We start from the raw sequence: 26767 nt of genomic DNA on the forward strand, positions 1-26767 counted from the left end.
GTTTAGATAAAGGATTATACGTTTAAAGAGATTCATCGAAACTTTATATGAATAAATAATATATAATATGAGGGCTTATATTATATATTATTATATATTTAATATAAATAAATCATGTAATAATGTTAATTCTTTTAAACTGCTGTGACTTTAAGAGGCCAGGGAGGAACAGCATGTTGGCTTGCAACACCGGGGTGTGTCACAGGCAGACTACAATAAAAAGTCTCCTTTAGTTAGTTACAGAAGATTTACTACTGTTTACGTACACTGCCTCTATTGGTGGTTTGAGCTCAAGTTGGAGGAGGGGGCGTTCCAGATAAAACTACCGACTGGGAACTCGGAAACTCCGACTCCAGCTGTAGTACACTGTCACGCTATTTGTACCATGTCTGCTGCCGAGTGGAAGAAGAAGTGCGAGGAAGAGTGGAGCCTGCAGAGTGCACCGATGCCCGATGGCCTGGACTGGAAGTTCGTGTATGAAGCCAAGCCCTTCGGAAGAAATTTACTGAAGAACCCTGCGCCATACGGTACCATATCACTGTTACACACGCTACTGTTGTTTTGCTGTCTCTCTCTGATCCACTGAAAGTTTGGATTACAGGCAGATGTCATGTGTTGCACACATTTATGCTGGTGTGAATTCAGATTTTATCCCCCCAGTATTAGCGGGATTAAGTTAATAATTAATTCATTGTCTTTGGTCATTTACGGAAAAATGGAACCTGAATGCACAGACCTCCCCACCCCTCCCGAAACTTGTTTTTGAGTACCTGTGTGCAATCTGACTAATGCAGAAGTGGAGAAGGAAAAAAACCTGATCTTCAGGAAGTTGATGTCTTCATACTTTAACTGGTGCTGTTTGGGTGTTTACCATTCATTATGACATATGTTAAATGCTTAATGTGATGCATTACAACCATAGAAACAACTACAGTATTATAAAGGTACTGATCATTTACAGGTAAATGGAATGCTGTCCAGCTAATATACAGATTCACTGGCAGATGTTGGCCTGTCAGAAAGATCAGAATCAGCATATATTGTTGGTTATGTAGTGATATGTTTACAAAAAAATAGATGCTTTGGGTATAGACATTGGAGACACTGTGACTTTAAGCCCGCTAAGCCAGTATTCTGCTGCACACAACGACTAAACTAGTTTGTGAAATGCATTGCTAACAAGTAAATGAAAACACAAACTCATCACAGTTGAATACAAAGTTTATGCAACGATGCCAATAGACACAAATGCACATCCAACGGTCAGAAATGGAAGCTTGTGTTATTTCCTCGAAACTGCAGCCACATTCAGCTTCATATGCAGACAGAACAAAAAGTTGCTGACGCTCCAGCAGCTGTACTGGTGATAGTTATGTGAGACATAACTTTACTGAAAACATTAAGCGTTGAGTTAAACCTCCTTGTCATTTAAACAGTGCAGTATGCTGTTTTTAAGAAAGAAATAAAACAGATCAACTAAAATGGCTGCTGTTTTTTGCCTTGTATACAGCGCTTTGAGTACTCCGGGAGAGTAGAAAAGCGCTATATAAGAATCTGTCCATTTACCATAAAGATTAGATGTGAAAAAGCTTTTATGACCCTAAGACAACTGGAAACTGAGGTGTGACTCAGAATGCTGACTTAGTGTGTTTTTACAAAGAGGCACGCCCAGTGCCTGTCAGAAAGATAACTCTTTGTCTGTGAGCTGTGTATACTGGGATTACAGTGGCCAGCATTGTCTCTTATTTCCTACACAGGGTTGAGTAAAGACATCCCACCACCTGAACCCGAACTGCCTGCCGTTCCTGACCGCGGACCTCCACGATTTCAGCCTGATGGTGAGGAACAGGAGTGACGTTAGCCAAAAAATGAATCAAATCAATGTGGTTTCATGACTAATCTCTGAATCCCTAGGCAACTTCACTGGTTGGACCACGAACACGGAGGTCCTGCCCTATGATACAAGCGGCATACCTGAAGGTGTTGTGGTGTGTGCATTGCCTCGTTACAGGTAGGTGTTACTTGGGTCAGACATTACCACGATGCTGGGTATAACCGGGATTATCAGCAAACATACTTGTAGAAATGACATTTAAAGAGTGGGTTGCCATATAACCTCTAGTTGTATAATTACAGTGGTAGTAAATATAACTCTTGTTTGTGGTGGTGTTCCCAGCTGGTTCACCATGGAGCAGGTTGTGGACCTGAAAGCAGAAGGACTGTGGGACGAGCTGCTGGATGAGTTTCAGCCTGAAATTGCCATCCAAGACTGGTGGGTAAATAAACATAAATACAAACAACAAAATGTAAATAAATTAGTTATAGTTGTGACTATATCATTTTGGTTTAGTTCAAAGTGAAACGATAGAACCTTTGCACCAAGTGAGTGAAGTGTAAAAGAGCCTAATAATGCTAACAGAGTTTGCATTGTCAAACAAGTTAAACAGGAGCAATGTACCAATACCAGAGCCAATCCATATGAGCCTTTACCTCTTCTACAAAAAATGTCAGCAGTTCCTTTAGGGACACAGCAGAGGGCGCTTGCAGGCTAGTCCTCAGTGAATAAAAATGAATGAAACTGAACAGCTAAACTAAGGATGCACAACTGCTTCTAGACAAAAAGGTCACACATTATGTTACTTTTAGCAAAAACTGTAATAAAAGGACACTTAATGTACACAGAAAGTGACTTTACCCATAAAACACTGGCATCCTGCTACTTATTGATCTGTTAAGGAGTTGCGACATCACGCTCCTCAGTTAATGGCATTCATTTCCAAATGGTTATTGGTCAACAGAGACCTGTGTGTTTGTGTGTGTGCTCCAACAATCTGCTGCTAGAAACTGCCTACTGCTGCTTGTTTCATACATGAAGTCAACACTGTAGATGCTTTTTTACTACAGACAAAACCCATAAAAATACAAAAGCAAAACAAAAGTGAACTATATGCATTCTTACAACCCCTTCTATTAGCAATGTGATAAAACTGACAGGAAGAAAAGCTCATCCCATGCCATGTATATTTTGGTCTCTCATGAACTATTGAACTATTAAACTGGAAGTCTCAGTCACAAAGGTTATTGGACAATACCAAGTGCTAGTCCTAGCTAAAACCACACTTAAATGGGTGATTTGTTGTGGTTAGGCTATCAACATGGTTATTGTGCTTTTTCATTTGTCAGATCAACCTACCCTCACCAGCCACTTTAAGTGCACTGGCCAAACTTCTCATTAACGCAAATACTTAATCAAGCCAGTCACACGGCAGTAAATCAGTGTATTCAAAACAGGCATTGGAATGGGGGGGGGGATTCAAGTAATTTTGAGCATGGAATGGTTTATGGTCCTCGGCATGCTGTTTTAAGAATTTCACAAACCGCTGATCCACTGGGGGTTTCCCACACAACCAGCTGTAGGGTTTACAGAGAATAACGAAATATCCAGCGAGCAGCAAGTCTCTGGGTTGATGTCAAAGGTGAGGAGATGGACACAATGCTTCGAGCTGTTAGGAACTACAGTAAGTCGATTAACCAGTTTTTAAAACCAAGGTATGCAGAAGAGCATCTCTGAACGTACAATGTGCTACAGTTCTCTTAAGACTCTTCAGGGTCATAGTCTTAGGATCAGAATTTGGCATTAACAAAATAAAAGCAGTGATTTATCCTGTCTTATATCAACAATTGAGATGGACAGTGGTGTAATGGTGTAGGGAATATTTTCTTGCCACACTTTGGAGCCCTTTTTTCCCCCACACTAAACATAATTTAAATTCTACAACCTACCCAAGTATTGTCACTGACCATGTCTAACATTTGTATGTGTATTGTACCCATCTTCTGACAGCTGCTTTCATCCCTCAATCTGGTTTCTTGAACATGACAATGAGTTATCTGTAATCAAATGGCCTCCACAGTTACCAGATTTCAAATCCAGTTAAGTAGTGTTGTAAAACAGAAGTTTTACATCATATATGTAGAGCCAACAAATCTGCAGCCACTGCGTAATGCTGTCATGTCAGTATGGACTAAAACCTCTTAGGAATGTTTTCTCAGAATCTTGTTGAATTACCACACAGACTTAAGTTGGTTCTGGAAGCAAAAGGGGTTCTTATGCAGTACTAGCAATGTATATGCAATGATTGTTGTACAAGTTGAGACAATAAAGAGATGAACTCCATGTCTGTTTAAAATGCTTGAATTGACACATGCGTGGCTTCTGTTTGCATGCCAAAAAGGAAGAACAAACAGACTCTCCTAACTTCACATATATAGATGTGTTTCCACTTAAGTGATTGAGCTAGATTAAGGCCCCCTTTGTCCCCTTACACTCCAGACATCCTGGTGCCAGCATAATAGCACTCATTCCCCCGAAGGTCCCAGATATCTATACTATTTGTGAATATAAAGACATTCCACAAGCCTGGAGTGTATATGAGTGTATAATAATCTGCTCTGAGCAATTTAATCAGATCACATACAGGAAATATCTTTGAAGTTTTTAGGAAAATCTAAGTGTGTCATGTTATCAGGTATGAGGAGAGTCAGCTGCATGACTCAATCTACCAGCTGCATGTGAAGTTACTGGGTGCGGATAAAAACACAGTGATCTCAGAGCACACAGTCAACCCCACCGAGCAGCGACTGGCTTACTCTCACGAATGGAAAGAGGTGAGACTCTCATTTCTTTGCCGCTACAGTGCACAGTGCTGTATTCCAGCATTTCAATGTACACATCTGTCTTGGCCTGCAGGTGTCACATGTGTTCTCCGGTTATGGACCCGGAGTGAGATATGTCCACTTCTTGCACCGACTGAAGAACAGCTTTCTAAATGGTTTCCACAATACACGGTTCACTGGCAGTGCAGTGATTGTACGACCAAGCAAAAGCAGCCCGTAGGCTAAATCTTACAGTGCAGCCATATCTGATAATGCACTCAGTGTAATCAGTTTCAGCAATATGTAACTGCATTTACAAAAGTTGTCATGAAAATAATATAATGATGGACACAATCATCAATATTTGACTACTGGTTTTATGGGAGGCATGGGGGTGGGCCAAGAGGTGTAATTCACAGTTTTTTCTGAAGATTCTGATATGATGCGATAATAAAACATACAGTTTTCTGGTTTGAGAGTTGATCATTTCTTTTAAGCATTTACATCTTTGGGTATTTAAAATATTAGATATGTTTGTGCAGTGTGTAAAACACTAACCATGCACTCACTATTTTTACTATGTCAGGAGGTTTTATGAAATTCTTCTTGATGAAGAGCTTATATGTATGATTTATAAATATGATTTATGATCATATTTGAATGTAAAACTTGTTCATTGCAGGTTCTGGTAAGAATTATTTTTCCCAAATGTTTCTTGAAATTACAATGTTTTAATAATGTCATCCATCAGTTTTTTTTAACCACTTATCTCCTTACAGCCCGTGGCAGGTCTTCAAGGATAAGGACAAACATAGTCCAAAATTTTCTAAAAATCTGTTATTCATTCATTCATTCATTCATGATAAAGGCAGTATATTTAAGATTCATTAGTTATTTCTCAAGAGTAAATTATTAGTATGTTGTACCATATGCCACATCATAAATATCTGTTCCATATAACACCTATCACTGAAGATATAACATTACCTTTGTGATCACTGTCATATTAGAAGTAATGCATAGGTTAAGTACAAATAAACTCATTTATATTTAAATGGTTACATTTGCTTTGTATAATGGTTACATAACAACAAAGCATACAGAATGGTGACCATACTGTACTCTTAGTAGCCTTTTGTTTTCTTTCCAGTGGTGCTTTCTGATTAGAAGTGATGACGGATATACTTGGATTTTTACTACAAAGAGCTCTGTGCATGTTTTTAAATGAAAAATATTAACAGTGGCCTTTTTAGAACAAACAAATATACATTAATAACAATTAACTAGAACGCTTTTCAGACCAGAGTAAGACTTTATTCTGCCTGAAACTCCTAACAAGAGCTTACAATGTCATTAGTTCTTGCCACACAATTCTAATAAACTGTATTTCAGCACATGAGCAGATTCTACCCACAAATATAAATATTAGAAGGACAAAAATTAAAAATTCTGGGGAGGAAGCAAGCTTTCAGGAGAGCACGGTAACATCAACGTCTCATTTGTGCATTTTAATCTGCTTAAGCTGCGTTCAGGCGCTCTCAAAAATTATTACTTAAACAACGACGTTAACCAGATTTATGTGGCGGGAACAAAGTCTCTTTGACGTTTGAGGTCGTGATTAATATATATTGTTTACAGTCTCAGAAACCTTTGCTCTTGATCCACTTTAAAAGCGTACAGTCCAAAACACGATCTCGGGAGGAGACCCTGAAGGCAGCACGTCACGAGCCGCGTGGGCTCGCAGCATCACCACCTCTGTTAGCCACAATGTGAGTTAACGAGAAAGTTCACTTTGAGAGTTCAGCCTGCTGTCGACGCGGGGAAAATTTAACCAGGGCGCGTTTCTAGGCTTTCTGAAGCAATGGCAGCCTGTGGTGGAGAAGTCCCATAAAGCATAAGGTAAGAGACGACGGGAAGGGATGGCCAGCGAACAGGTGCGGCGGACAAACAGCGGTTGTGGCGGGCTGCTAGAGGCTACGCCCTCGCGATCCATGTACAGTTTTGATAGCTAACATTAAATAGGGCCGGGGTCACTACGCTGTTACAAACCTAATGACTTTAGTGGTTGAGCTGTCAGTCACACCAGTGAATTATTTATCTATGTAATTATTTTCTATTATAGAAAAAAAGTGAGGTTAAAAGTTGCACGGGATTTTTAAAATTAAAAGCAATATTGAGTCGAAAAGGAATGGGTTCGGGAAAGAAATAGTAAGCGGTGTGTGGCCAGTAAAAACAGGAATATAAACATTATATAAGGGTGGAATGAAGACAAGTACCGCTAGTCCGTATTTATTAAGCCCATAGTCTTTACCGTATATTTGCGTTATATAGTACAACTGGAAAAACATCTATATGGATCATCACTGGCAGCTGCAAGTAAATGTTTGATGAGTGCTTGAAAACGAAATCTAATCTGCTACAGCTCCACCACATCTGTGCATTATAATTCATACCAGAACCTACTTACTCTCCTTTGCTGTCCCATGAGTCCAGGATGCTCAGAGAATGTGTGTTTGTGTGTTCCCGCTGGACATTTAGAGGTTTTATATGTTTTATTCAGAAAGATCGCCCAGCTTTGTCCCTGACATTTTCTTCTGATAAGGGCTGGACTTCAGAGCTGACATTTAACTGACAGATAAACACTGTTCATTTAGCAGATTGGCTTCACACAGTATCCCCACTCACTCATCTCTTGTGTCCGCCACAGCCCTGGCTGGCCATCGGTGTGTTAAGAGTTGCTGATGTGTGAGACAGGAGGCGTTGACTGCAGATACATCCCCAGTGCTGGTTCATTATATTTGCTTAGAGAGATTATATCAGTTATATCACTTTTCAGATGAGGATCCAAAAAAGCACTATGATTATTCATTTTCTCTTTGTAGTTTTTTGTTTTTTGGCATACACTTATCTCTTCTGTTGTAATATCTATAGAGCTTAAATCCACTCCAATCAACTAGGAATGCAAAAAAGTTTGATGTTACACTTTGGGTGTATTTGAACCAATTAAATATTATGATGCAATGTCACATTTAAAGAGTCTTTGTAATGAGGAATTCAATATTAGGGATGATTATTTACTTGAGGCATGCTGACATAGAGATATTGAATATCAGTACCATGACATATATCAGTGCTAGTGGCTATCTGTTGTTGCTTTGTCTTTCTGTCTGAACATTCAAAAATAGTGTGACGATGAGCCGAGTGACCCTGTTATGAGAACAGACAACCAAAAATATCCTCATCAGCATCAACTATTGTCGAAATTTTTATTTTATATTAGCAGTAAGTAGGTTCATGGGTACATCATATAAACAAAAGTACCGGGCCATGAAATCCCATGCTGTGAAGCTCCTGGCACACAGTTTTTATGCTGATGTTAATGTCTGATGAGGTTTGGAACTGTGCTGTTGTTGCGTGAGCAGAGCGTTGACGACTACCCACCTCAGCACTCAGCGTCGCTGCTCTGAAACTTTACATGGCCTGCCACTTTGTGACAGAGTTGCTATGGTAAGAGTTGATTATGAACGCATAAGAAGTAAGACATTTATTTAACAGACCTGTTGCAACTGTGGCACCCTGTTACTGTGCCATGTTCATGTCCGATGAGAAACACCTGGATTAAAAGTGGTATGGTCTCATGCTTTTGTCTCTACTGTGTATTATATAAAGACCAGAAGTATCCTGAATAGCCATCTGAGACAATATAGCATTAGCAGAGATGGCGGTAGAAGTCATTTTTTCAAATAACTGCTCAAATACATCCCAGGAGGTTTTTCAAGATCTTCAAGATCCTTGCTGAGTTGTGAGGTGTTTCTTGTGTTTCCTGTTATGATGTATGTGAGAGTAAATTCAGTGTCTTTTCACTGTTACCAGCAGTCTGTCTTTGTCAGTTCTATATTTTTTAAACAATTGTTTTAGTTACAGCCCAGTTTTCATGTTGTTTGCAGACAGACCGTTGCTGTCTTGCTTATGTGTGATATCTAAGCACAGGGAAGACAATATGTGTTGGGGGTTCAGGAGGTAAATCTAAGTAGTCTACCACTAAAGCTCACTGACACTTATCCTGAAATGCAAGCTCCTTCCCACAGACTCACACGTATGTGAGCGCTCAAGTAAACCAATGCGGCAGCATTAGGTGCAGTCACCCATATGTGCACCATTCGTGAGTGCCAAGGGACAATTGGCTATACTACACCTTACATTTCTCTCATATTTCACATGCGATTCCCCTGCCAGGGTCGGGGTCTTATGGATGATACTTCTTTTTGAATTATATTGGCTTACCTCGTTTGGATATCAGTTGTTGAATAGTGCAACAGTATTAATGAGTCCAGAAAACCTCGGTCACATAAATCACAAGTGAACAACTTCTGTTTATTTTGAACTTGTTAAGCTTTCTGTGATGTATGGTATTTATCAGTTTCTCTGTGAGTTCGTGTGATTGATGGGAAAAGGAGAGTCGGTGCGTATCAGGGTCTGTTTTGTTTTCATTGACTCGCTGGTCTATTGTGTTTGCCAGCCTGCTGGCTGCCTCTGCACATTTTGTTGATCTGAACTAGGTTGTTTTCCTGAATTAACATGTTCACAGTGAAGGATAAAAGTCACCTTTCAAACACAAAAATAAGTTCGTAGCTTGCTGTCTTTCCATTCCCATAATCTATGTTAGACTTCAGGCGTCCGTGTGATGTCACCCAGTTAATGAACAGTACAAGTAACGTATTTACTTATACTGGGTAATAAGTAGAGATTCTCTCTTGAATGAGTTACAGCAATGGGGGGAAAAGGAGTAGAGATGGCTTACAGGGGTAAGGTGCTGACAGTCTGTATCTGAGCTATTATTTTGCACAGCCATCAGTATGTATTTGTATATTCAGTCCACTGTTTATGTTTATGACAGTTTCCTGAATATTGCATAACAGGTGTCCCTGTCTGGGTTCATACTGAAGTTGAGAGTGCTGTTCCTTCTAAGGTGACAGAGCCGCCAGTGGCTGAGCAGGCTGTCTCAGGTAATGGAAACCTCAGGAGCCGCTGTCTGCTGGCTGTCAGCCGCTTGTCTCCCGACCTCCTTTCTGTCCGCCCTCACCTCCGGCCCCATGCAGACTTTCTCTGTCCACCTGCCTCTTCTTTTTACAGTGAGGTGCACGTGGAAGTCCCAGGAAAAGCAGCTGTGTACGTTTCTTTTCTTTTTTTTTAAACACAGGCACAATGAGTCTAGAGCGAGAAACAAGAGACGGAAATGGTTTAGAGATGTCGAATGAATTGTTTATCTCAGAGTCAAACTGATTAGAGAGGAAGAGAGACGTTAAACTTTGGAACCCTTCTTTAGTCTGACAGTATGCAACTCAAACTGCTCTGGATGTGTACACACACACATATATATATATATATATATGTGTGTGTGTGTATGTGTGTGTATATATATATTCATATATATATATTCTTGGTTTTTTTGTCAGTTGGAATTGTGGCACGGTGTTTACACAGGGATTAGGATGAATTAAGATAGTGTAGCAGATCAGTTAATTTTAATTTGTCATAATAATACTGTCTGGGTACTAAAATTCCAAACTTTATTTGCAATCATCATGTTGAAGTAATATAGGACATTCAGTAATGTCTGTGAACTGTTTTTTCTGCAGCTGAATAATAATAAATATAATGTGTAAGTGTAAAAGAACAAAAAAAAAAACCTTGGATTTGGTGCTTTTTTTAATGAAGGATGAAATTTATACACACTGATTTAAAATACACATATTCTCATTTAAGTTATTCATTCAGCTGCAGGATTAAAGCTCAAAATGTCTTTCAGTTTGTCAAGACCACTTAATTTCGTCTTACTGCAGAAGATTGCTTCTTCTTGCCGACGCAAGGCTTTTGTGACAGCATTTGTTGGACTGAGCAACACACAGTAAAAGTGGGCATCCCAAGGAGCTCAGTGCAGATCTGAGAAGATGTCAGATTGACACAAACAGTACAAGTTATTAGAAAGTGTAGCCACATTGCCATGGTCTGAAAAAGATCCAAACTGTCGTCCTCAGCAGAGATTAAATTGGCCCAAACTGCGAGGAACCACCAAAGCCCGAGTCAGTGTCACTGTGTTGTGTAAGAACCAAGCTCCAACTCCAAAGCTAACACATTCAAGCTTAAATAAAGTTGGAGATTGTGCAACACAAGTTCATATAACATTATGCATTAACAGATTTAATTGATCTCTGCTATTTCTAAGACAGATATCAGATATAGTTAAAGCACATTTTCAGAATGCACCTTGTCCCAAGTAGACAGTTTACAAGGTATGCTACATGTATAATTTTCATGATCTTGATTTCAGACAACTCAAAACTAAACTTGTGCATCATCAAAGGCAGAGCTGGTTTTGATATCGGTTCATTTTGTGCTTGAAAGTTGTCTCAAAAATTCACAAAACACAGTTTTAACCCAGTCTGTGTATCTGACTTTCACTGCTTTCTTTCTATCATAAAAATGTCCTCAGTTCCAGTTCTGAAGTCAAAAAATATTACACACAGTAGCACATAACACACACACACACCATGTCAACTTCTAGTCTGTGTTAGAAGAAGCAAAATTATTTGACTAATAATAAATTAGAGTTACAGAGTTGAGTACATTTTAATTTGTGTTAAAGCCGCCAGTACAAGTACATCTTTACTGACTTATCTTTCAGAAAATGCCCACAGTCCAAAATATTCTAGTAGTTCCATAAAATTTCTGTGAATGAATGCAAACCGTCTCACAGGCACTGATATATACAAAAGATCATTAGCTCATCAAGTTACCAGTTGTAAGTTTCTTGTGTCTACAAGAAACTTTACCCTACAAAATATCTGAGTCTGGCTGGCAGTTAGTGTAGCCTGGTATATAACTGAATAACAACCATGTAGTAATGATGGCAGAGTGTTACCTGCTCCAGAGTGTCAAATGTCCATTATATAACTGAACTGAAGTATTAGGGTTTTTTTATGTTTAAGTATGTAGACATTTTTAAAAAGATGTTAAAAATATATTTTTACAATATCAATATACTTTGTAGGCAGTTCAGATGCCCAATCAAGCACAGAGACCCTGTAAAACTGTAGAGCTGATTTCTTAAATCAGTCAGCGATCTGAAGTACAATAAAAAGTTACCTGATGTCAGTCTGGAATTTCATGTGGCTGTCTTCTTCGGGCTGCTCTCATTAGGGGTCGGCACAACGGATCATCTGCCTCCACCTCACCCTATTCCACCCTATGGTGAAATTTCAGTGACTAAATTTACAGGATTTAGTGAATGGGATGAAATAGAATCAGTTCCAAAATGACACTGAATGAGAAATTATTTGGACGTTATGCAGTCAGTTGTTATACAGTATAGGACTGTACATGAATGGGTTAGACATGCAGTTGAGTCGTGGTTGAAAGTAGATCTCCACACTTGAGGAACTGAACAGCATGGCAGTGTGCCCGCCGTGTTGTAAACTAAACCTTGTGCTCAGCCGAGCTTGCACTGCTGCCGTCCAGATTGATGATAATTTTGACCTGGTGGACTTCTGGGGAACAAAGACAGTAAAGCAGTTGGGTTATCTTTCTCCTGCTGCGTGCACGTGGACTTCTCAGAAAACAGTTAATTCCTCAGCGGTACTGATTGAGCTGGTGTACTTAAATTATACATGCATAATTAGAGCAAACGTGGCAGATTTTTGTAAGACACACCTGATGGTATAGACTGAACTGAAGTTTAAGTTTGTCTACATTACTCTCGTAGGCTTTCTGAAAGTTTTTATTTGGTTGTGTTTTCACTCATTTTCAGTCCTTTCGTGCAACGTTCCAAGTGGACAATAAAAGAAGAAACTGCCTTAAAAACATCTGCAGCAGATGATTAATATTTGAAAGGCATGAGACACAAGAATACATCTCATCTTAAGTTGAGCTTTAGGAATGTTCTCAGTGCCTGGAGCCTGGGGCTCGCTCGGGCCACTTCAGAGGTGGGGTGCCCTCGGCCTCTCGGCCCGGGGCTCGGTCACTCAGGCGCAGCCGGCTGCCGGCGGAGCTCACGGGCACGTCACTGCAACCCCCCCTGGCCTCTGCTCCGCGGCTGCTGAGTGACCCCTCATCTGGGACTCTCCTCAGCTCTTTCTGGGACAGTGGCACGGCTGCCCCTCTGTTGGTCTTCCTTGGTCTCTTGTGTTCTGGGGGCCTCTGGATGTCTGGAGTTTTGATCTCCTCCACACCTGCTTCATGCCTTGGAGGACGGGGCAGTGGCCCCCCACACCCTCTAGCAGATCATTACATGAAGGAACCTTTTAAAAAAATTAAGCGCGTCCATGTCCACAGGTGTACACACAGGTGATCACACACACAAACTACACCCTTTTTGGCTCCTACCTCAAAGCACACTGTGCGCTGTCAATCTTACGTGCTGCACAACAATGTTTAACATTTAATATTTACTGCCATATTCCCATATATCATTGTGATGTTGTTTATTCTATTACTCTTGTTTTCTTCTGCTTGTTTTCTTTTTTCTTTCTCAACAGGTGATCCAGGTGGTCAATATGTATTTTTTTTTTGTCTGCTTATTCTGTTGGTTTTTGTTTTTTTGCCCTTTTTCCCCGTCCTTCTTCCCAGCTGTTTTTCTTTCCCTCTTTCTTTCTCCCCTTTCTTTCCCCCAGTAAAGTCTGTCCCGCATACAACAAGTAAAAATAAAATAAACAATTAAAGGTGAATCAAATGGACCATTACGGCAAGGCTGGGATGGTCCATTTGGTAAAGTAAATCCGTTGGGCATCTTTCTTCGCCTTTAGACAATAATTCTAATGGCAAAAGATCCAAACGGGACAGGCAAACAAAAAAAAAAAAGGAATGTTCTCAGTGTCTCAGTGGCTGTCAAAAAGGCAAATACATTTTTTAATAACAGTAAGTAGAACTTTTTTTCTAGTTTATTCTGATATGCTCACCTTTCTGCTACATTCTGCTTGTTCAATCTGTTAAACTTGATGTGCATTATTTTCTTCAGTCCTTTACTTAGTGACTATAATAACTAAATGTGTTTGTGACATGTTTTAAACTGGCTTAAACATTTGCTGAGGGCGCTCTGGAAAATCTGATGCAGTGGAAACAAGTAGATGATTCTTTAACAAACCCCTGCCTGCTTTCCACTGCCTCTGCCACGGTCTTTTTTAAAATTGTGATAAGATTCAAAAATTAATTGCGTAATAAAATAAAAGGAGGTGTTTCTCTTTGATTAAATATGAAAAATGGCCCTCCAAACTGACAGATTCTAGTCAACACCTGACACAACGCATGCACGTTAACACAGTCCAGCACATAAATGAGATGTTTACAGTGAAATCTCCACAATATAACTGAATGCCATGTTAGTGGTTTGGCTCAGCATATATCTGTCTGTGTGATTATTATTATTATTAGATATCTTACACTCTGGTTCATCAGCAGGCTCATAGCAAAACCCCAAAGCCCTGTGTTACTCATTAAAGCAATGGTTCCCTTTGGGGTATCTTGGGAATCATATTTAATGTCTCACTGGTACTTGAGGCAAATAATAAAACTCCAAGGTCTCTTAACACCGGTCTTGTTTTGCTCTGAATATCTACTTATCCCAGTTTGCGTGATAAACTTTAAAAATATTAAAACTCCGGTGGTGTCAGTGTTTGCTTTGAAAAATCAGGTGGGAATCAGATATTAAGTATGTTCAAAAATCATTTGTAACCAAAGAGAACCAAATACATTTCACACTTAAATAGTGTGAATACAGATAAAGTATATTTTGATGTATGTTTGTGGTATTAACTGGTTATTTGTTAGTGGTAAATTTTGCCTATTAACATTGAGAGTTATTATGATATTTTCTTGAACGGCAGGTGAGTGCGTCTGTGATTCACTGTAGATGTTGTTAGAATGCAGAGGAAATGCTTTACAGACGAGTGTAAACTTGTGCTCTGTGTGCAATCGCAGGCCATGATTGGCTGGCTGTGAAACTGATACACGGTGTGTTATTGGTTTACCTGTGCATAGAGCTTACATTCTGGAAAAGTGATCTGTGTCAATCTGCATATAGGTTAATGTTTGAGCTGTTGGGGCAACAGAGTTTCTTCCTGCAGTGATGGATCGCAGATTAGAAGGTCTGTGTGTGCGTTTCAGGTCTCTGTTTTGGAGAATATGTCAAACGGGACCAAGACAGGAAGTGTCTTTGGTTTTCTTTTTAGTTTAGACAAGAGTGCTTAGTATTTGATATATATGTGTTATTTCTGTGATCACTGTAATCAAAGTACTTAACTTGACTGTAATAGATAATCCATTGGTGAATAAGTAACACGCCCATCTGCCTCACTGTTTCTGAGTCTGACTGCTTTAGAGTCACAGCAGAAAGCCATGCCATCCACTTGGTTGTTGGCACTAACACAGAATAGCCAGTGGTCGGGAAGACTTTGGACACCTCTGAAATTACTCCTGTAAGTCCGATTGCATTTTTTTCGTATTATTGATGCTTTAATTATTCATCTTTAACTCACCTGTATGCCCGACTGCTCCACATGTCAGAAAGAGCATCCCTTTATCTGACAATACCCCACGGCCAGGATACAGGCGGGAAATATTAAACTGTTAAAGGTGCTAACTCTTTTTTCTGCTGGCTCTCCTATCAGTGTAAGATAACCCCAGGCAATCACTTATCGGTGGTGCTGACAGATAGTGGCCGTGTCGGAGGCCGTAAGGGGAGAGGAGCTGTCATCCAGCTCACTGTTCCTGTGCGTGAAGAGGACAGAGAGACCACAGAGTTGTCAACACCCTGGGACCCCTGTACTCCAGGCATTAGAGAGGCTTGTAAGAAGAGAGTGCCACATTTTTTTGCACTTTATGTTGTTCACTATCCTTGGTTTTTTTATAATCCTTAAAAGACAATAAAGTTCCCAGTGAACATCAGTCCTCCAGAAAAATCAGAGAGTTGACCTGAATCAGTGCCACTGCAGAACTGCACAGCTCGAAGGGAGGAGCAGTAGTCTGCCAATTTATCTGCCTATTTACCCAGTCTCTGAAGTTGAAAGACTATGAAGCACGCACTTAATGTCTGAATCATAAATCCACCTGGCTCTTCATATGAATGATCCTTAAAGAGTAGGTGATTGAAAGGAAGAGATATCCTTCTATATTTAGGTGAATGCATTGATCAATAATGCATCCAGCTTATCCTGTACCAGCTTCTTGATTAGCTAGCACTCATTATCCACTGAGGCTTTGTTGCATGCTACCAATCATCAAAATTCACCGTTTACTATTCTGAACAAATCTGAGTTTATGTTTTAAGCATGTCTCGTCACAATTATAAAAAAGGTCATATAAAATATTGAAGTCTTTGGTTCTCACTTTTACATTTAGTGGACTTCTTAAAGGGGCTGGCATTCAGATTATTTTTTTTTAAATAATTTTTATGTGACAGTAAAATAAATAGATAAAGAGTGTTTTTAGTGTTATTGTCGTCATCCTCCAACTTGCGCCAAACAGTTTTGTTCTTTGTTCTATTGTCCAAATATGATTATTGGGGAGGTTATTTTTGGTGAGCCTGTTTCCCCCACAGCAACCACTGGCGTAAGGTAGCCCTCTGTCTGAGGTCGAGGTAACCGTAGCAGGCCTTGGAAAGTGAAATGTGATGCTGCAGGCCCTCAGGGCTGTGTTTTTGAATCACAACTGCATAATGAGCTGGCAGGGCTCCAGCTGCATCAAAGATGCAGCACCCCAGTATCTGTTTCAAGTCACAGTGCACAATAGTGCAGTGTCACCTGTGCAAGAGCAGTGGAGGCGTTGGGCTCAAGAGGAGCACTGAAAAAAGGCTGAAATCTTTCTCCCACCCTGCTATGACACCCTCAGACTCACTGCTTACACTAAATCTCCCTGTTACACTTTGTCTGTGTGGTGCTTGATAATGTTAAGCTTCCTTTCAATCAAACACATGTGTTGGAAATGGCCAATATACATGTTTTCAACTTGAGAACTCTAGAACAGCAGTCTCCAATCCCCGGGCCATGGACCGGTACCGGTCCGTGAGTCGTTTGGTACCGTGCCGTGAGAGTTGAGGCTCGGGTGTGAAATTCATGGTTTTCAGGGTTTTTATCGTTAACTCTTTTTCCCTGGGTCTTTTCCCGTGTTGTAGTTGTGTGTCTTATTTTGAAATAAATATTTACGCGTTACCATAGCGACCAGAGAGCATTAAGGGGCAGAGAGGAGGATGTTACTCTCAATGTTATTTGCACATTTCAGGAGGACGCTGCTAATAAAGTTACACAATTACACAGTGAATTTGTGTTTATTATTATACTTACAAAATACCACAGTTTTTGTCTCGGTCGTATCATTTTGTTTTGTTGTATTTATCCGTGACATCTTAAAGGCCGGTCCGTGAAAATATTGTCTGACATTAAACTGGTCCGTGGTGCAAAAAAGGTTGGGGACCGCTGCTCTAGAATACTTGAATGCAACATCATGACTCACTGATCAATCAATAAGTGAAGGTAGCACATCTTTACAGTTAGTGACATTTTTGCCTGTGTTCCTCTTTCTGGTTTAAATCAGTGAAGTTACTGAAAACCAGCAGTCTGACATTACAGGCTGCATAGAAATACATGGAAGGTAAGTGAAGAGCACATCTAATTGGTGGGATTATTGGAAAACAAACAAGCCCGGTATATGTTGTTGTCAAAAATTCAGTTTATCGTTAATGTGAATGCAGTTTAAGCATTACCTAGTGGATTAAGTTGAGAGCTAGAAATAGTTGGACTTGGCCTCAACACAGAACTCAGGTTCTTGACCTTGTTTCCTGAAAAGGAGCTGGACTCTGGTCCACTCTGAAGTTGTATGTTGGGGTTTTCCTTGGTGGACTAAAGGGTTTCTTCCCTGCACCTTCAGCTTGGGGATGACATGTTAACTCTTCTTTGCATGACGCTGCAGAGGACACAGCTTTACGGGACTCCTTTCTTTGGTGGATTCTTGCCAGAGATTTCTTCCTGTTAAAAGCAAGGTTTTTTTGAGTCATTATAACTGTGGTACTATCTCTCGGCACTAAGATGAAGAGAGGAGTGGAGTCTTAATGAGTTTGTGGGACTCCCGAAGCAGCTGATGGGTACCATTAAGCCAAGTGGAGTGTGGCTCAGGCAGTGGCTGAAGTAAAAACTCAAGTCTGAGAGGAATTTGGTGAGGTTGTGGATCAAGACTTTAGGTGAACATGATTATGGCAATGAGGCAATTCAGGAAGGGTTAACAGCACTCCCTCCTTAAGCGCTTATCAGCAATGTCAATAGCATTGTTTAGCCAAATCCAATATTACATCAGTGCCTAGTATTGTTGTGCTTTGATGTTTTGGAAGTCAGCATGGGGGAGTTGGTGAATTCACTAAAGTGCTGTTTCAGGATGTCAGGAATCATCAGGAGTCTGGATGTGTTCAATTAAAATGTCCTTATCTAGGCTGATGGGGAAGACTAACATCTCTTGTGACTGCTGTTCTGTTGGTTTTATGTTTCACAATATACTGTTCTGTCATTTTTACTAATAAATGAATGGATCATTGCTGTGAACCCAGACAACTTAATCTCATGACCAGGGTTACCTGAATACAAATCCTCCCCACTTTTGGTGTCTGAACCACATTACACGTCCCTAATTCTAACTAAATGTTAACTAAAATATGGATATACTTTAAACTAATGTTATGAAAGTCCACTTCTCAATCGCAATGTTGGACAAAACATCAGTGCTGAAAGCTAGCCAGTTTCATTACTGATCAATTACAAATTATTTAGAGGATAGCAAGGAAACTGTTGCTAGTAGGTCAACATTGACCATATGACCTGCTAATAAAGTGCTGGATTCAGATGGATAATCTTAGAAAAAGTCCAGAGTTGGATACACGCACATATCTTCAATTTTTATCCATGTGGTAAACGTCTATATTCACAGAGCCTCTCTGCCATCATTCTGACATCTATACCTTTTACAGAATACTTCAGTATTTTATGGGGAATAGCAAATATTGCCCAAATCTATTATAGTATGGTTATAAGTGAAAATTTTTATTTCTGACCGTTTTATCACTGCAATCTCAAAAGGTCGTATATGTCCTGTTGGAAATTTGCCTTAAAATTACTGTGATGTAGTATTCACACAGAGATGCTGATGCTGTGCTGAACACTGACTGAACTCTAAACTAGTCCGTAGTTAGTCTTGCCACCAGGTCTCAGTGACTGGTGCTAGAGGTCATTTTGATATGTTGTTACACTGATTCAGTCAGCTCAGTTTACAATTAACTGCTAATAACAAGCCTTTGTGATGGCGGCTATGCTTAAAAAAAACTAAATGAAATGGGGGAGCCTGCATTCTGACAGAGTGTGCTTCAAGACATCCCTGAAGCAGTATGAATGATGTTTTACTCTGACGGTCATCATATCGTCATCTGCTGGATATTACATAGGTTAAACAGGAAGGGGAGGAGCTTTGACAGGTCTAAAACACGTCTAATATTTAAACTGCTCACAAAGATCATAATAATACCAGAAATGAAGCAGTGTGTCTAGAATTTTGTGTGAAGACTGCAGAACTGTTCTTACAGCCGCATCCATGTTTTTATGTTGTTTTTATGGTAATCTGATGTAGAGCATATTTAAAATGTACTTATTTGCATGGCATTGCTGTTATAGTTTACATTATAATTGCTTTAAATGCTGATGTTCACATTCTTGGATAGTGCATCCAGACCAGGACACTCGAGGGCCAGAGATGCCTTCAGAGAGGCACAGGAAGAGGGGAGAGAGGACGAAAAGACAAACTACTTGCTCCTGATGAATGTAGTGTGTGTGCGTGTGTGTGAATGTTGGCTAGAAAGCACTTAGGCATGTCTGTATGAAGGTGTGTTAATGGGTGTACGAGGCTTGTTGTCATATAAACCGCTTCGAGTGCTCAAGCAGAATAGAAAAGCAGGATATAAGAACCAGCCTATCGTGTACTATTTAAGACATGGTGAGATATGTAAACTAACGTATACGAATTTTTTTTTTGATAAATCTCTTTCTAAAAAAATGTGTGCTCCTCTGCTTCACTAGGAGTTTCTTTTGACCCAGCGGTTCCCCCAGTGAACCCCACCCCCAGGCCCTTCCTGACTCAAGGATACCATGGGACCCCCTCCGGTTTACCTTTCCAGCCTCCTCTTCCTCTTGTTCCTCCTCCTGTGCCACGCCGGGACCTCCTTCAAACCCCAGGTTGTGGAGCGAGCATCTGGCCCTGAGCTGCCGCAATCCTCTGGTAACACCTCAGGCTCTGGAAAACGGACGTGTTCTGACACTGTGGTTTGTAAACCCGGCATCCTGCTGCCGGTGTGGCTACCACTCAACCCTCCACTGGGGGAGCAGGCAGGGAGGGCAATCATCTATTTCCTCTGTCTCATGTACATGTTCCTGGGTGTGTCCATCATTGCAGACCGCTTCATGGCATCTATAGAAGTCATTACCTCGCAGGTATTATTGAGCTTAAAATTGGAAAATAAAAAATGCAACCATTTCATTTCTTACTATCAGGGTTTTGTGTTTGCTCGTAGTTGACTAGTGTTTTGGCTCCTTTTTACCCTCTCTACCATTACATAAGGAAGAGGTTAATTTTGTTTCCACTTTGAGCTTGCATTTTTTTAAAAATATCAAAGTAAAGTGCCAATATATGTCGCCCTAGATGAATTAACAGATATGAGAATTAGGTAATAAAGAGAAACAGTTTTAAAATATTTACTATAATTTTTACAATTCAATCTTCAATTTTAAAAAATAATTTTATCACATTAACTCGTTGCCAAAACAAAAGTAGTTCTAGTATCAGGCCCACTGTGTTTGAAGCATCGACTGTAAGTATAAGATGGACAAAGCCACTGTCACCTCACCCATTGCTTTTGGATTCCACTTTTGAATCACAGTCTTTTAACTGCCGATGAGTAGTTTGTTTGTCTTTTTTGGGAGCTAAAAATGGACGCTAAAGGTAGTAATCCTGGTTAGCAAGCTGTAGACATGCTCATCAGTGCTAAATAACAGGCTAGTTTAAATTTCAGTCACCAAAACCAAAGCACAAATCTCTTGGCTGGCCAACAACTAGATAATTATTTTACAGATAATTCTATTAAATAAGTGGTGGCATACCTGTCAATCAAAGCAGCCAGACCCCTAAATTTATGCCTTACACAAATTAAATTACCACCCTCTTCCAAAAATGTTGGGTCACCATGTAAATGTAAAAGCAGAATGCCTGATTTTGCAAATCCTATAAATTCATATTTTGTTCACAGCAGAATACAGTAAACATAGGAAAAGTTTAACTCTTGTTGTTATATTTTTATATATTAAATTTTGCATGACATTTTACTGTTTCATGCAAAACCAGTAGAAACGTTTTGAACTTATTAGATGACCTAGCAACAGGTCAGTAACATGATTGGGTGTAGAAAAACTATCTTAGAGAAGCAGAGTTTAGATAAAGGTTTGCCAATCTGTTAAAAAATAGAATATTGTTCAACATAAAATTGTGAAGGCTTTGAATATCCATCATCGTACCTAATATCATAAAAAGATTGATACATGTACACAAGGGATGGGGCCAAAAATCAGTACTGGATTCTTGTCTGTGGCAAAGCTTGTTTAAAATGGACCGTAGTAGAATTAAAAACTGTGATTAGAATTTACATTTTACACAATGTAACAGCTTTTTGAAATTAGAGAAGCAGTTATTATAAAGAGTAAAACTGTCAACAGTCAAATGAACAGTTTTTTGTACCAGACCGTAAACAAGATTTCCAACCTGATGTATTTGGGCATTTCAAATATGTCTTAACTGAAATTAAGCATTTTGGGCATTTTCCCAAACTTCTGTGACTGCAGGAGAAAGTGGTGACCATCACCAAACCCAACGGTGAAACCACAGTCGCGACGGTACGGATCTGGAATGAGACTGTATCCAACCTCACGCTCATGGCACTGGGCTCCTCCGCACCTGAGATCCTGCTTTCTGTTATTGAGGTGCACAACTCATTACATTTGCAGCAACATATGCATAACATATACAACAAATGCTGGAGCTGTATGTGCACTCGGAGTCTGTTTTGAATTCTAGTTGTTACGTGGCTCTTATTCAGTTCTAGTTAGCTTAACAAATGAGCTTTGATTGACTCTTTCTATCTCACTTTAACAGGTGTGTGGGCACAACTTCCATGCTGGGGAGCTCGGCCCGGGCACCATAGTGGGCAGCGCTGCCTTCAATATGTTTGTGATAATTGGTCTGTGTGTGTGGGTGGTCCCTGACGGAGAGTCTCGTAAGATCAAACACCTCCGAGTGTTTTTCATAACGGCTTTCTGGAGTATCTTTGCCTACATTTGGCTCTACCTCATACTGGCTGTCATCTCACCTGGGATTGTAGAGGTATGTTCTGATGGTTGCATACATTTTAACTGAAAAACATATGTACTTCTGGCCACAGTGCTATTGTTGATTTTTGGAAACGCAGCCTCTGCACTAAACACACTTTAAAAATTAGTATTTCTTTAAAGTTTGTGGTTTTATGAGATTATTTTCTTGAAAAAATGTGTTGTACTCATAAATATACAGTGATTAGTGTATTATTATTTCGTTCAACAAATTGAAAACTCATTGAAAATGCCATGTTGGCCCTTCACGTGGAATACGCAGGACCAGATGAATATGGCTAGAGACTGCCCGTACACCATAGGCCAGGCTTGGCCAACTCCAGGCCTCGAGGGCCGGTGTCCTGCAGGTTATAGAGCCTACCCTGGGTCAACACACCTGAATCAAATGATTAGTTCATTACCAGGCCTCTAGAGAACTTCAAGACATGTTGAGGAGGTAATTTAGCCATTTAAATCAACTGTGTTGGCTCAAGGACAAATCTAAAACCTGCAGGACACCGGCCTTCGAGGCCTGGGTTTGGACACCACTGCCATAGGCGGAGGAGAAGAGGACTCGTAGGGGTTTGCATTCTGTGGAGGCAAACTTGTAGTTTGTGCCGGCACTTGCAGACAGGATCGTACCTATATTTTTTCATCTAAGAAGGGGTCCCCTTTATGAAAAAACATAAATGCGAGTGGAATCTCCTGAAATGAATTCAAGCCTCCAACACATTTATTCCGGATATTATCACAGTTACCTTTTGTCAGCAGATTATACATGCGACGCTCCTGACTCCGTACAGCTGACAACGGTCCAGCTAAACAACAATAACAGCTGGTTATAAGCCAGTATTACCCCAGCTAATGATAGACTAGATTATTACAAAAAGCACACGGGTTGGTTACATTCTCATATAATACAAGAGAATTCCCTAAGTGTCCAAGTCAGCAACGGTAGAACCACTTCAAAGAGACTTTCACTAACACTGGCTAAAAGCAGCTAGCAGTGGCAAAAACAGCAGTACTTACGGACGGAAAAGTTGAGGATATCTTCAACAACTCACTGCAGTATCACTGTCGTCGGTCAGAAGTAAGCGTCATTGACTCATACGCTCGCACTGGACTCTTTTTACAAAGTTTTACAGCCTCCTCCAGAGGCGAGGTAAGGAGAGGTAAGAAAACAGGATTCAGTTGACTTCAATCTGCAGTCTGCTGACATCTAGTGGTGAGAATTCACACCCCGCAGCTTTAAATATTAATGCATTGTTACTTTTATTTGTATGACATTAGTGCCATTTTTTTTTCAAATGTTTGTTCAAATTTACTTTCTGCTAAGTCAGCCAGAGGTCAACATTGTCATCAGAAAGTAATAATCATACCAATTCTACCAAATGTGGCAATCCTAACAATCTTATGCTCCTCTACGCAGCAGATCTGAAAATATCTTTTTATAGCTTCCCTATGCCCATGTGCTTCGTAGGCATCAATTAGTTTGAAAGAACCTGAAATGTCAGTAAGAGGAAACTGTGGAAGACCTGAAAGATCAATAAAAACTACATCTCTGCATGGCAGAAGGGCAAAGCAAAGCATCACATGACTGAGCTGCAGACACAGAAGTGGTGGCTCACTGTTGCACTTTGCAGTGTTCATGTATGGACGACAGATTAGCAAGAAAACAAATATTTAAATCAAAATCAAAATATTACGAGCTGTATTACAAGGTTTTGTAAATCCTCACTTGGTAACCCTTTGCACACCCACAGTCTGTATTTTTAGATTTAAGTTTTTAAAAACTTGCCGCAGATGTTGTGTTTCTAAAAATCACCCAAACATCTAATTAGCTAAAAGGTATACACATACCTTTTATTCTATTTTTAATATATGAAATGAGTAACTGATTATTTTTCATGTTACCTGCATAATCAGGTGTGGGAGGCCATAGTGACGCTGCTGTATTTTCCGGTGTGTGTGATCTTGGCTTGGATCGCTGACCGCCGCCTACTCTTCTACAAATACATGCACAAGCGTTACCGTGCTGACAAGAGGCATGGCATCGTGGTGGAAATGGAAGGGGACGTTGCTCCCAAAGGCATTGACGTGATCGTGGACGGAAAGCTGTCAGACAGCAGTGCATGCCCTGGAAACTCCTCCACTGTTACGGTCTCTGTGCAGACAGGCAATGAACTAGACCAGAACAAAGATGAGGTAAGACTCAGGCAAACGTGTTATTGAGCCACTCAGACTGAAGGCTTTAAAAGAGCGTTTTTTTTCTCCATTAATTTCAGGTTCAACATCTGTTTTGTTTTAGCTAATTAGAACTCTGCTCCCTGTAGGGGTCGGCGCAGCTGATCATCATCCTCTATCTCACCCTGTTTCTAGCACCAACCCTCAGCATGTCCCCCTTCACTACATCCATGAATCTCCTCTGTGGTCTTCCTTTTTTCCTCCTGCCTGGCAGCTACATCTTCAAAATCCTTTGTCCAATATATCCTTCTTTGCCTCTTCGGCACCTGTCCAAACCATCTCAACCTTGCCTCTAACTTTGTCTTCTAACCGCTTAGCCTGATCTGTCCCTCTGATATACAGTTATGGTCAAAAATCTCGTCAATGACATGAATGTCATGATAAGTTTATTTTTCTAGTGATTTCTTTATCCAGACTGGAATAATTATACAGCATACATCTTGAATGACTAAAAAACAAGCATTGGGTTGCACAAGTTTGATTTTGTTTTACTTTAATCCACTCAGGGTCAAAACTTTGCTTGTATCCACACTAATGGTTAAATGTTCCTGTTAGGAGTTTTCCTGTAAATTCAACTCAGATTGGAATAAATGACACTCAGAGAGGTTTTATAAATTAACGTGCACGGGAGAGAACTGGACAGGCGCTGTTCCTTCGCTTGACCTCAGTTGCTCTCGACCGCTCTCCCGTAACACTGCTCTTTTATTGTGGTTACATGAATATGCATAGGTTCATTAACATATGACATCTTATAGGTATACATGTGAACAAAGAATACCTTGTGTGTGTGTGTGTGTGGTCATAAAATGACTTCCTAACCCTGCTGGCCTGAAAGTCCAGCAGTTCATCTAAACAAAATGCACTTAGAGTAAAACAGACATAGATACGTTTTTCCTACCATAAAACAATAAGACAAGGTACGACCTCTCCCATGCTCCCAGGATGTGGGTGTGAAAGCCAGAGTGCTCTGGAATGCACACAAGCTTCCTAGGATGAGACATCCTTTCAGGATACTATCAACTACATACTTCTAAACACAAATGATTACATGCAGCATTCTACCATAAGTAAACCTATATAATTAAAAGGTAATACTGACATTATATTTAACATTCTATTAACAGTTCCTTAACAAGTTCCACCTCAACCAGGTGCTTCTGTAGCCATCAACAAGCAACTGTCGTAATTCTGACTGGATATTTGACCAGTTTCAAGCAAAGTCCACAAATTTTGAATAGGATTGAGGCCGGAATTTTGGGGAGGCTGTTCCAGTAACCTGATGTTACCTTTGCTTACTTTACCCATTACAAAACCAGTTTTGATGTGTGCTTGGAATCATTATTCTATTCAAACACCCAACTGTGACCAAGTTTCAACTGTGTAGCTGTTGAATTAAGGTGAAGTTGAAGAATTTGGAGGTAGTCCTCAGTCTTCATTATTCAATCCACTTCATGCTTTGCTGCATGAACTGAATGTGATGCTGCCACAACAATTCTTGACCGCTAATACGATGTTCAGAAAGCCTTACCTTCACTCTTCCCAACATATGTCTTGTCATTGTGACCAAATAGCTCAATCTTTGTTTCATCTGACCATAAATTTTTGCCCAGAAGGCATTTGGCTTGTCCATGTGGGCAGCTGCACATTTTAGTGAAGGAGCGTGGACTTCTTTCTTGGTCTGCACCCTCTCAGTCTGTGGTGATGTCAAATTTGTCACACTGGTCTTCCAGTTCATGATATTCTAAACAAGTTCCTCTCATCTGAACGTGACAGCTTGGGTCTTCTTCTAGATCGTGGCAAAGTGGTCACACATCTAAATAATTTGCAGTTATGTACGTTGTTTAAACTGGTTATCTTTGAGTACCAAAGCTCCTACCCTCAACCATGTTGAAAATTGCTCCAAAGCCAGATCTGTGCCGAGAAACCAACTAATTTAAGTGAACGCTACAAATTCTTCCAAGAAGTGTGGCCAAAACTATGCTAACAGGTTGTTGATGGCAAGCCCACTAAAATGTAGCCAAATATTAGTGGGGGTGTATGTATGTATTTTCATGTTCATGCTCATGATGAATGCATGTAAACTTCTTACTGCTACTGCACACATTTCCAATCAGTTCATTTTTATTTAGAGCTCAGTGAGTTTATAAACAGTCATATTTAATGGTCACAGTAGACATTAGTTTTTAGTTTAGTTTCACTTTATTAAAGATACGCACGGGTCCATAGCAAATAAAATAAATACAAAGTACATGTAATATTAAATAGTGGCAGTTCATTATCACGTTTCCTGAAGCAAATAAGATTTTATCTCAGTTGGAGTCTCAATAAGGGAATGGCAGAAGAGCAGACAGGTCGTCAAAGAAACAACAACATGTTTTGTCATCGCAAACTAAGATATTTATTTTCATTCTGGTGTGAGCATCCCTCTTCAC

The 26767-nt window shown here is 40.0% G+C and overlaps 2 protein-coding genes across 3 annotated transcripts in view; both read left to right on the forward strand.

The window, feature by feature from the left end:
- Window positions 1–227: 227 nt before the first annotated feature.
- Window positions 228–5066, forward strand: nccrp1 (P1, F-box associated domain containing). Its single transcript, XM_063487047.1, has 6 exons — window positions 228–527; window positions 1758–1838; window positions 1915–2011; window positions 2177–2272; window positions 4530–4668; window positions 4751–5066. The coding sequence occupies exons 1-6, from the start codon at window positions 386–388 to the stop codon at window positions 4895–4897; spliced, it is 702 nt and encodes a 233-aa protein (XP_063343117.1). The 5' UTR covers window positions 228–385; the 3' UTR covers window positions 4898–5066.
- Window positions 5067–6447: 1381 nt separating this feature from the next.
- slc8a2a (solute carrier family 8 member 2a) overlaps window positions 6448–26767 on the forward strand; it is a 29967-nt gene continuing 9647 nt past the window's right edge. For both annotated transcript variants that reach the window (XM_063487375.1, XM_063487376.1), the window contains exons 1-5: window positions 6448–6555; window positions 19758–20168; window positions 21570–21707; window positions 21880–22107; window positions 24018–24296. In XM_063487375.1, the coding sequence (XP_063343445.1) occupies window positions 19827–20168; window positions 21570–21707; window positions 21880–22107; window positions 24018–24296 (987 nt within the window). In that variant the 5' untranslated portion in view covers window positions 6448–6555; window positions 19758–19826. The remainder of the gene's footprint in view (window positions 6556–19757; window positions 20169–21569; window positions 21708–21879; window positions 22108–24017; window positions 24297–26767) is intronic.

The sequence above is a fragment of the Pelmatolapia mariae genome, linkage group LG10_11 (assembly GCF_036321145.2).
Source record: "Pelmatolapia mariae isolate MD_Pm_ZW linkage group LG10_11, Pm_UMD_F_2, whole genome shotgun sequence".
Taxonomy (NCBI): Eukaryota; Metazoa; Chordata; class Actinopteri; order Cichliformes; family Cichlidae; genus Pelmatolapia; species Pelmatolapia mariae.